Below are 11,813 nucleotides of genomic sequence, written 5' to 3'. Positions count from 1 at the left end.
ACGACTCCCCCACGATTGCATCTCCTAACTGTCCCTAGAAGAATTTAATCTTTTATCATATATATTGGCTAGATATCGCATGTGCTTCACGGGTCTAATTTTAGAGATCAGGTTACAAGAGCCCCTAACAATCCATCCCTTGTGATGACACTCATGACTCGCACACATTAACTTTGACTCTGCAGGGCCATCGAACTAATCATGCATGTTTATGGCCGCATTCAATATCACACCCTGCATATATGTTTTTAGAGCGGTCATAATGAGCAGTTTTGTGAAAATCAAGATCTCATTCGAGTTCGAATAAGTCAAAACCAGGGGCATAAAAACAAAATCAGAAATTTGGTTGAATCGGATTGAGTTTAATTTGACTTGTAAGCTGTTCAATACGGTACCTGTTCTTAAGAATCGAAACTGTTCTTAAACATGTGGATATCGGTTTTCATATTTTGAAAACTAGTTTAAATCGAACTAAACCAATATATATTTATAAGTTTTTATATAATTATGTTATATATTATATGCTAAATTGTTAATTAATATAACATGAAATTCTAATTTTATTACTCAAGTATATTAATCTTATAACATAAAATTAATATAACATGTGATATACCAAAAAATTAATCTTATAAGTTTTAAGATAACATTTGATATAATATATAAATTTTAATCTTATAATATAAAATTAATATAACATATAATTTTAATCCTTAAACAAAAATATCAATATTAGGTTATTACTTTTGATATATACCAATGATAAATACATTTTTAGGCATAATATATATATATATATATATATATTCTTTTTAAATAAAGTTTTAGACATTTTATCATATATACTCATATAAAAAGTCTAAAACTTATATAAGCTATAATTAAATTCAATATTATACTAGTATGTATTAATTATATTATAAAATAATATACTTGTACTATAATATAAATAGATTAATAGTTTAGTATATGTAAACAATTTATTATTACTAACATAGATAATCTCTATAAAACCGGAAAAATTGGACCAGACCAAAGCTAAAAAATTTTAAAGTTCTATTTTCGGTAGTGAATCAAGTCAATATCGATTTTTAAATTTTCAAAACTAGTATATATATATATATACTGGTTCAGCTCTAAAAGATATACAAAATCGGATTAAACCAAACTGATTACACCCCTAATCAGAACTTAGCCCAAACTTGAAGATCTAAAACGAGAAAGAGAATGACTTATGAAGCGAGATTTATAACATTTAATAGTACGGCTTGTATAAATATGTGAAGTTAGTGGGTCCTAAAATTAATTTGTATTCAAGATTGAACGCATATAGCTAGAACGAGAGATAGATATATATAAAGTGAGATCTAGAATATGTATTCATGCATCATTAAAGTAAATTTCTAAAATATCACTATGTGCTCATAATTATAAATGAAAAGGTATTGGCAGCAGCCTCTGTTTGGAAACAGCCCCTGCACACCTTAGGTGTCATAGAGTAAAATGACTAATTTGTCCCTATAATAAAATGCACTTCCTCTCTCTGATTTTACTCCCCCCGTGTTCCACCCCCACCCCCCCCCCCCCACACATCATCTCCCCCACCTTTACCCCACGTCGACATCCACTCCCCCACCTCCACCTCACGTCGGCATGCTCACCCAACCGGCACCCCGACCCTTTTCCTCACCCGGCACCCCCACTCGGCATCAATGATATCTTCCAAATTGATGGGGAAACCCATGGGAGAGTGAGGTTGCAAGTAGGAGAAATCGAGGCTATGGGTGGCTGGGGTAGGCCGATGGTGGCTCTAGGTGGCGGCTGGAAGTTGTGGGTGGCGATATACGACGGGCTAAGGTGGAGAACCCGTATATGGGTGATGATAATAAACGAATTAAGAATGGAATAGCTAGCTAGCTAGCCAAGTGATGATAATAAACGAATTAAGCTCTTAATCAGAAAATACCCAAGGAAAATAAAAAATGAAAAGCTCTCTCTCTCTCTCTCTCTCTCTCTCTCTCTCTCTCTCTCTCTCTCTATATATATATATATATATATATGTTCTACTGGTTAATTTTTAGGGTATGCTTCGACACTAGTGCGACAAACATATCACTAATAAAGCAAAAGAAACCATTCAAAATGTTGTCATAAGTTACCTATTTTCAATGAAACTATAAGAATGAGAATTCATGATGGTGTTAATACTTTGATTTATAATATTATTAAATATTTTGTTGGAACTCCCTCCAATATTACTGATCGTATTAGCTAGTGATTATTTGAAGAATTTGAGATGCCATCAAATGTTTGATTATAGATTATATAATATATATACACACAACAATATTAATAATTCTTTTGCTGAATTAACAATAATCACCAGTACGTGTAAATAGATAAATGAAGAGTAATTTAATAATCATGTCACAGTTACGCAAAGTAAACCTTAAATGAGACATACGTACCCATGCACCTAATGAACCAACATGATTGATATATAACCAATCCGTCCTTCTTTTATATATATAATATAATTACTACCGTAAGAGCTCATGATTAATATTGTATCTTTTATGATCCACTTTCAAGTCTTAATTTTCTCATATTTAAGTACTTGGTGGTCCTGATGATCAAGGGGCAACCTACCTATAGCTATATATATATATATATAATTAATTAATTTATAAGTAGTGCTGTGCCAAATATATATAAATATAGGGCTCAAAAGCATGCAATGAAGTACCTTTGCTAGCTAGCTAATTTCTAATTTTGTTCTTAAATTATTATTATTATTATTATTTATATATTTGGAGGACTAAAATGATCACATGCATTAATATTTGGACCCGATCTCTTAATTATTAATGTCGATTAATATACAATATTAATGCATGCGTCCCAAGTTTCATCTTCAGGTCGTTAATCACATAGAATTCATTTTAATTAATTAAAACTATAATTCGATAAGAAAAGAAGAAGAAAAAAAAGGGCATGCAAGCACATGATAAGGTTCATTTGAAAGCTAATTAATTAATTAACGATATATTTAAGCTTAATTTTCATGAGCGTGCATGCATGTTTATTGATCATTTTCTTGTACGCGTGCGTTATTTAATTTGGTTGAACATTAGTTTAGAAAATTAATATAGTGTACGGCACGTGAATTAGGATCGCTTGCTGCTGCATGCTGCTAGCTAGGCGCCATCCATGCATCCTCGATGATCTCTTTTCAGTAGTACTTGATCTTATATATTGATCATCGACTAATTTTCTTAAGTAATTCGTATGAGATTTTGATCGATCTGATCATTCAAGGTAATTTAATAACTCTAGATGATCATTTCGATCGTTATCTTTCGATGAAACGTACGTTTAACAAACTGATCGATCCAGAAATGAATTAGGATAATTGGCGTGCAGAGAAAACTATATATTATAGTGAATAAACACATGCAGCTTGATGGTCGAAAGGCAGGCTAGCAGTCATATATGCATGAGCATAACACAAAACCAAAATTCATGTCAATATTACCAACAGACAATAAAAAACACCATAATCAATCGATCCTAAACAGTAAACATGATTAATATTGGTAGAGCCAGAGACCAAATTAAGGTAAAAGTTAGCCCAAGTACTACTAGATCAGGAATCCCAAAGTTCCACCCCCAACAAAGGTGCAAGCATAAAAGGCAAAGGGCAAAGGCAAAACGAAATCATTACTTGAATGGGATGGGACCCACCTGATAGTCTTTCCTTTCCAAGTCTCTCAATTTTTTGACTTGGGATCGGTCCCACCTCGGCCACCATTGTCTTTATGGATTGAATGATAAAAAGAGCACCTCACGTGGAGTCTGAACCAAAGGGGCTGTCCAACCACAGAATAAAAAGGAACCCTTCCCCTTGATTCACACAAAAATAATGGAATTGGAAAATATCTTTCTTTCTTTCTTTCTTTTCCTCCCAACAATAAATATCAATTACAATAAAGAAATAGAAATTAATGAAAAGCTCCACACACAAACAACAAAGCATGCAATTTTCATTTTAAAAAAAAAAACGATTTTATTTTTCAAAAAGCTCTCCCATATAATTCCCACTCATTATCTTTTGTTGCTTAAAGCTAGTATCCTCCTTCCTTATCCCCCTCTCTCTACCTCTAGAGAGCTATACCCCCAACAACACATCAATCTCTCAAAGAAATTCCAGCCAACAAAAAGAGAAAAAAACAGTCTTAAATTTTTATAGAGAGCGGGGAGAGAGACCCACCAAAAGATTAAACTAAGGGGTCACTCACAGTCTCTCATAAAAAAGCTAGCATTAGACTGTACCTATTTCCATGCGATCATGGAAGGAGGTGATGATCATCAGCTCCACCGCCCAAACTTCCCGTTTCAATTGCTTGAAAAGAAGGAAGACGAACCCTGTTCTACCTCTGCCGCCGGCTACCCTTCCCTCGCCATCTCCCCCGTCGCCGAACCCAACGCCGTCCAACCCAGTACTGCTTCTGCAGAACCCTCCAAGAAGCCTCCTCCCAAGAGAGCTTCGACCAAAGACCGACATACCAAGGTCGATGGCCGCGGCCGCCGTATTCGAATGCCTGCACTGTGCGCAGCTAGGGTTTTTCAGCTTACACGCGAGCTGGGACACAAGTCTGACGGTGAGACCATCGAGTGGTTGCTCCAACAAGCTGAGCCCGCCGTGATCGCCGCCACTGGCACCGGCACCATCCCCGCTAACTTCACGTCCCTTAATATATCGCTCAGGAGCTCCGGCTCTAGCATGTCCGTCCCCTCCCAACTAAGATCCTCCTACTTCAATCCAAACTTCTCGATGCAGCAACAAAGGAGAAGTTTGTTTCCCGGAATTGGGTTAACATCCGAAAGCGGCACGTCCACGCTTCTCAATTTTCAGTCTTCGAGCAGCATGAACTCCATGCTGCAAGCGAAGCAAGAACTGCGGGACGCGACATCATCGCTGGACTTGTCGGAGACGACGGAGGAGAGTATAGGGAGAAAGAGAAGGCCGGAGCAACAGGACCTAATGTCTCAGCACCAAATGGGGAGCTACTTGTTGCAGTCGAGCACGGGGACCATTCCGGCTAGCCACGGCCAGATTCCGGCTAACTTTTGGATGGTTGCTAACTCTAATAACCAAGTCATGAGTGGTGACCCGATATGGACCTTTCCTTCAGTTAATAATAGTGCTGCTGCTTTGTATAGGGGCACCATGTCTAGTGGTTTACATTTCATGAATTTTCCTCCCCCTGTGGCCCTAATGCCTGGCCAGCAATTGGGGTCATCAGGAATTAGTACTGGTGGTGGTAGTGGTGGGAACAGCAGTATGAGTGAAGGGCACTTGAATATGCTTGCAGGGTTTAATCCATACCGACCGATATCTGGTACAAGTGTTTCAGAGTCTCAGGCGAGCGGTTCTCACTCGCATCACGGTGGCGCCGGCGATGATCGGCACGACACAACCAGTCACCATTCATAGATCGAGATGCATGATCATCTTCGATCTCCCCCCCCCCCCCCCCCCCCAAAAAAAAAAAACATGTTTTAGCAGTTTGATGATTTGTAACACACGAGGATTGATTGCACTAAAGAATTTGAGTTTCATTTTCATAATTCCCAATTTTTTTTTTTTGTGTGATTAATATGAGGTTTTTTAGGGTTTGGGAAAGACCCTATATATTTAACATCAGTATTGGCTGGTTTTTTGCTGAAAGTCGCATTTGGATTTTTCACTACACAATATCTTATCATCATTGTTTGTGCAATCTATTTTTTGCTTTTATCCCAAAGCTGTTACTTTGTAATTTATGCTTTTTATGTTTGAGAAAATGACTTCTTTGCATGCTATAGTAAGTCTCCTACCTAACTAGCAATTGGGCTCTCTCTCTCTCTCTCCCCCCACCATCTACGTTATTTACGTCTCTCTCAATAGGCAAAGGGTTCGTGTAGTGAAAGGGAGGGAAAGGATGTTACTGCGATGTGGTATTCAAATTTACACTGCAATTTGAGCAATCTGATTCAATCTCTGCCATGAATATCAAGGTTTACTGCATCAATCATTAAGTTTTTTTCAGAGAGATGGGGGTAATAGGACGGTGGGGTCCAGACCTTATCAGTTCCAGGTGTTGGCTCAGGTGGTAGGACCTAGTTGCTGGTCATTGCCCAAACCAATGTACAATGTCACTGACAAACAGGTGGATCATTCTCCCCTCCCCACCCCTCTTTTTATTTTTTTATTTTTTATTTTTTATTGCAGTTGCTGGCACCATAGATATCGGTGGTGGGTGTTAATGACCCCACTCTGACATGGCCCACCAGCTCATTAATCTAGACGGTTCATTTGGGTGGGGCCAATCTTTGATGGGCACATTGAATGATTGGGTCTCAGTAAGCAAGAGGAAAGGAAGAAGAAAGATGGTGGAATCTGGAGCAGTTCCCATGGTCCAAGTTTAATATTACTACTGTCTCCAGCTTTCATCAAGTCTTTCTACTTGCTTGGACATGAAAATGGAGCTTCCTTTTAACAAAGGAATCCATGCATTTCGTACGTAGTAATTACTCTTTCTTCGGTTAGTAAAGATGACTTAACCCTCCTTAAATTGTATTCTCAGATGATCACACCCCTTTTTGCTTAATTTTCCTTAATTATTTCACGACTCATAGCTACTAATTATATATCTGCAAAAAAACAAAAAAACATGATTATATATTAATATATAATTTAGCTTTATTGCAATATTGGTATTCATAGGGTTGGGAACTAGTAATTGTCAATTACTAATTTATAGCCATCATGATATATATATATAGCTCCTAACATTATTAGGGCCATCAATGAATGAATGAAGTGAAGGGTAAGTTTGTGACAGATCAAAAAAAGATGTTTAGGGTTTAATTGTTCTAACGAGTACTTGCCTTAAAATGTAAAATTTTAATTCTTGATATACAAGCAATGCAAAATAATGAATCCCAATATTGTAGATCATCAGGCTCACCAGTAGGAATGCTGCATGTGTGGGGCAAAAGCAGTAAAGATTACCGTTATTTTTGTATATTTTTTTATGTATTTTATTAATGTGATTGGTTAAAATAGTTATTTTATATTAAAAAATATGATGTAACTAATAACATTAATAGAATGTATAAAGAACATGCAAAAATAAATGCCTATAGAGTTTTTGAAGATTTAATATATATGATGAACCAGTAGTAATAATTTTCTTGTCAATTTTGCTCTTTTTTCCCCTCCTTTTAACATGTTATAACCTCCGATCCAATACTAGAGCCATCGAGGAAGAGTCAAATTCTAGTTGTTGTTGATCATCATGTACGTTCAATATATATATATATATATATTGAAAAAAAGGCACAGAAAATGCACCATTAAATTAAGAAGAAAAAAGTGGTTGTGTTGATCCGAGCTAGGGCTTGATCGATCTTAATGTTGGATACGGCATGTAAATTAAAGAGGATCAGAAAATGGTGGTGTGTACTTACACAGTACTATTATAGTGCTTTTTTCTTTTTCTTTTTTTTCTAAGCAAGCAAACTCCATTAAAATAAAAGATGATATAAGTTAGAGAGCATGGAGTTTTCTAACAAAATACCTTCAAAATAACAACCACAATGCAAACGAGGTCGGAAAAAAATAAAAAATAAAAAAATAAAAACTGGTTTTGAGACCAATTTATAGTTTATTGGTCTCTACCTAGATGCTCCAAAGAGGGTACCGTTTTAAAAGACATTTTGAAGGTAAGCCACTATTAGAGGCAGTGCAAGCAGAATCACTATAGTTGAAAGTCTTGAAGTATTTGTTGATGAGCTTCTTAATCTCTTTCATAATATCACCGATTAGGAAAAGTAATAATCCGAATAAACTGGCATCGAAATAGCAGATATGCAGTGGTGGAATAACTAACCTGTGCCTCTAGAGTGGTGCGTGAGGACCACGCGCCAGTGAAATGGAGGTGGGGTCAAGCCAATCTGAAGAATCGGAGGGTATGGAGTCTGCTGGTACTATTATAGTGCTTATGTATATTATGAGTAATATTAAGTACAATTATAAAATATGTACTAAACTTCGTATAATTATTTTTTTTAAGTAAGATTTTTATTAAAAAGTTAATTTTTATTTTTATAAAAATAATTACGATGCTTACCTACTCAATTTCTCAATTATATATATATATATATATATCTGGTGGTTAATAATAAGGTGAGCTGATTTCCAGAAGTTAGAGGAAGGAATTAAAAAGCTAGGGATGCCGAATCACATCATCGTCGACCATGTTCGTCCAGCTGCTATATATTAAAAAATGAATTCCTTTTAGACCAAAAGTAGTACTCGTAATATTTATAGCCATGCATATCACGAATAATATTGTTGTGATATGACAAATATATAGAAAAGTAGAGCTAGCTAGCATTATTATATATAATAATATTGATCTTATCCTGATCATGATCTAATTAATCGATCGTCAAACTTTTAATTTTGTCTGGATTTTGTCTGCATTATTTTTAGTATCTTCCTCATCATCCCTCAACACAATGCAACACTCCAAATAGTATTCATTGATGTGATTCCTCGATCTCGTGCTTATCTGATTTACTTTTATACTCTTCCATCCAATTAACTCGAAAGCTTCTGTAGCCGTCAAATCATGCATTTTACTGCTGATCTTTTAACGACATTAACATGCATGCATGCATGATATATTATATTAAAAAATAAAGGAGTTAGCTAGCTAGGAGATTGAGTACAGATGCACCATATATATATATATATATATATGAATTGGAGCTGTAAAAATATGGTTAGGATGATCAGTACGTACGTGTTACAATTTGAATTAATCAAATAATTTATAAGTATCTGACAATTAGGTATATGTAATGATATTCGGATCTAGCTAGAGAAATATATATATATATATGTGTGTGTAGATGTCATTTATAATCGCAGTAATTGACCTGTCTTCATATCTATTAATTGGTCCACTGACTTTTGGGACGTGTCCTAATAATTATATATAGTACTACACCAATAGTACGTAAATTGATGATCTTGATGACCATCTCAATTCTATATATGAAATTTCTTCATGGCACCATGCATGCATGCAGCTCGCAAATTTATATAAATTTCCCTTGCAATGATCTACAAGCAGCTAGGGGTGAAAACCAGCTCCTTTGGCACAATTTTTGTGTTTTAATACCAAACCGCGTCTTTTTGAATATGGTATATTAAAAAAAAAAAAAATTATTTGATTAGCCAAATCAACGGTCCGATTCAATTTTAAACCGAGACCAAACTAGTGAACATCGGTTTCTTTAAATTATCACCGTCCGCTAACCGGTTCTCCACCTTTTCCAGCCGGTTCTTGACTCGGCTGGTCAATTCTCATCGGTGACAACCAGTTTCATTAGTTTCTGTTCACCTCTATTATTTTTAGCCATTTATTTATTTATTGATTTATTTGTCATAAATGTTGGGGTGAAAATGATGTAATACTATCATCACGAAATAGAAACAATCTTGGCAGAACACATGTTGCACATGGTGGATATGAAATTATGAATTACCCCATATCATAGCACCAAACAACGGTCCCCTAGCTGCAGGAAAATTAACGATCTTGTACCCCAAAAAAAGCATGCATGATTAGACCATCTATACATTCTTGTGGCAGCAGGTGATAACAAAACAAGTCCCTTATAACAATAATATTGGATAAGAGAAAAACAAAAGTTTATTTATTAGGATTAGGATCAACAATATCAGATTCGATCTATTTATAATTTGGCCCTTTAAAATCTCTTAATTAATTTCCTCTTTGATTCGTGGTTTTGGGCCCATGAAATCTACTAATCTCAGTTTTTTTGGATGATATATAGGTTACAAGAGCACGTGCCAGCTGCCTATTGGCATTCAGCATTCTTACAAGTTGGTTGTTAGGATGAAATATTTAATCAGGCCAAGAGACAGACGTACCCACCGGCTAGCCAGCACGTACATTCACACAAAATATCTTGTGTGCATGTGTGGGTGGGTCGGTGCAACCATGTTTCAACGTGCTTTATTGGGTAGCTAGATATTGCAATTTGCATGGGCATGTTGGGGGAGATATATATATATATATATATATCATGTGTCAATTGTCATGGGCATGCATGCATGCAATTTACTAGTAATATTAAGTACATTAATATAAAGTAGTGCATGCTATTGATATGAACAGTATACAAAGTTACAAACAAGAAAGAAATACATTCATTTTACTTGTCGTTACCCATTCAGTACTGATCATTGGACCATGTCAAAGAGCTATGTCATTTGGCAACAGTTGCAGGATATATATGTACCAAGGAAAATGCTAGATGGTTTCATGAGTTTGCCCCCTCAATCTTATTGTTCATGCATTTTAATTTTTAATTTTTACTTAATAATTAAAAAAGTAATTATTAATAAAATTATATATTTTTTATTTTTTTAATAATTAAGTATGTTAAAAAATATATCTAAAAGAACAAATAATTTATAACTGGCGGTATGCCCAATGGTAAACACTGGACAGGCCACTAGCATGATCCTATGTACCTATTTAGAACTTATTTTAGTCCAATGAAAATCTTGGCATCCTTTCATGATCCTCTATAAATAGATCCCTTAGCCTGCAAATTTATTATGGAATAGGAGCTAATTTCGAAATTCTCTCTCTCAAAAATATTTCATTTCTTCAAAATTTGTAATTAAGATCTTTTCATCCTACATAGAATATATTTCTAATCTCTTGATAGAATAGCAAAATTTAAGGATATTTGGATCTAATTTTGTTTGTGCATAACGTAATTAGATAAATAGACTTGATCCAGGTTTTATTGTATGATCTTAAAGGTAAATTTACTAGTAACTCATGTGCATACCGTTACTAATGAGGGTGAATATTATAACAGCCCGCTAGAAATTCAATTGTGAAATTTCTATTAACTTTAAGAACCTCGTGAAAACTCCATAAGTTTTCACGAATCCATTAATCGTATAGGTTTTTGTCTAATTACATAGTTAGTGTTATTATTTACTATAGTATCAGAAGTGTGTTTTTGATTATTGGAGATAGTTAGAAGTGTCAAAATGTATTATGGTTTGTGCCATTAGACTCGGAGGGTTATTTAAAGTCTTAGGCGCAATAACATTTTTTCATATTTTTGGACAAGACGTCTGTTCAAAACTGTAGATATTATTGGATAAAAAGAAATATCTTGAGGTAATTTTCATGAATATTATTGGGTAAAAATATTTTGAGTTGATTTTTATAGATATTATTAGATAAAAATATCTTAAGTTGATTTTTTGTAGATACTATTGGATAGAATATTATGAGATAATCTTTTATAGATATTTTGGGTAGGAGAAAACTACACTCAACTCTCAACTCCAGCCTCATCTCTTCCATATCTCATCCATAAGTATCTTCAGCCACCTCTCCCCACGAAATTATCTTCATTTACACTTTCCATTGAAAGAATATCAAACACTCTCTCTCGGACAGCTTTTAGGAGATCTTTTGCACAACCATTTCGAAGCTTTTGTAAGTATTTTATCATAAAGTCTCCTTCATATAAGTTGTTCCTTTTTTAGTCTAATTTACGTGGATATCTTATTTGTCCCATTTGAAAATTATTTGGTCAGTCAAATATTGTATAAACTATAAAAGGTCATTCTGAGAGATAAACTGGAGAATATGTTATAGTTTGGAGTTTTTGACCAAGCTAATGGATAGATATTGGTCCGA

The 11,813-nt window shown here is 34.8% G+C and overlaps 1 protein-coding gene across 1 annotated transcript; it reads left to right on the top strand.

Annotated features, from left to right (window-relative positions):
* Positions 1 to 4,107: 4,107 nt before the first annotated feature.
* Positions 4,108 to 5,731, top strand: LOC122280429 (transcription factor TCP14). Its single transcript, XM_043091327.1, has one exon. It carries the CDS (start codon positions 4,349 to 4,351, stop codon positions 5,495 to 5,497), a length of 1,149 nt encoding a protein of 382 aa, XP_042947261.1. The 5' UTR covers positions 4,108 to 4,348; the 3' UTR covers positions 5,498 to 5,731.
* Positions 5,732 to 11,813: the final 6,082 nt, after the last annotated feature.

Source organism: Carya illinoinensis, chromosome 11 (genome assembly GCF_018687715.1).
Source record: "Carya illinoinensis cultivar Pawnee chromosome 11, C.illinoinensisPawnee_v1, whole genome shotgun sequence".
NCBI lineage: Eukaryota > Viridiplantae > Streptophyta > Magnoliopsida > Fagales > Juglandaceae > Carya > Carya illinoinensis.
Note: the sequence above shows the minus strand (reverse complement) of the source record. Positions and strands in the feature narration are given on the sequence as shown.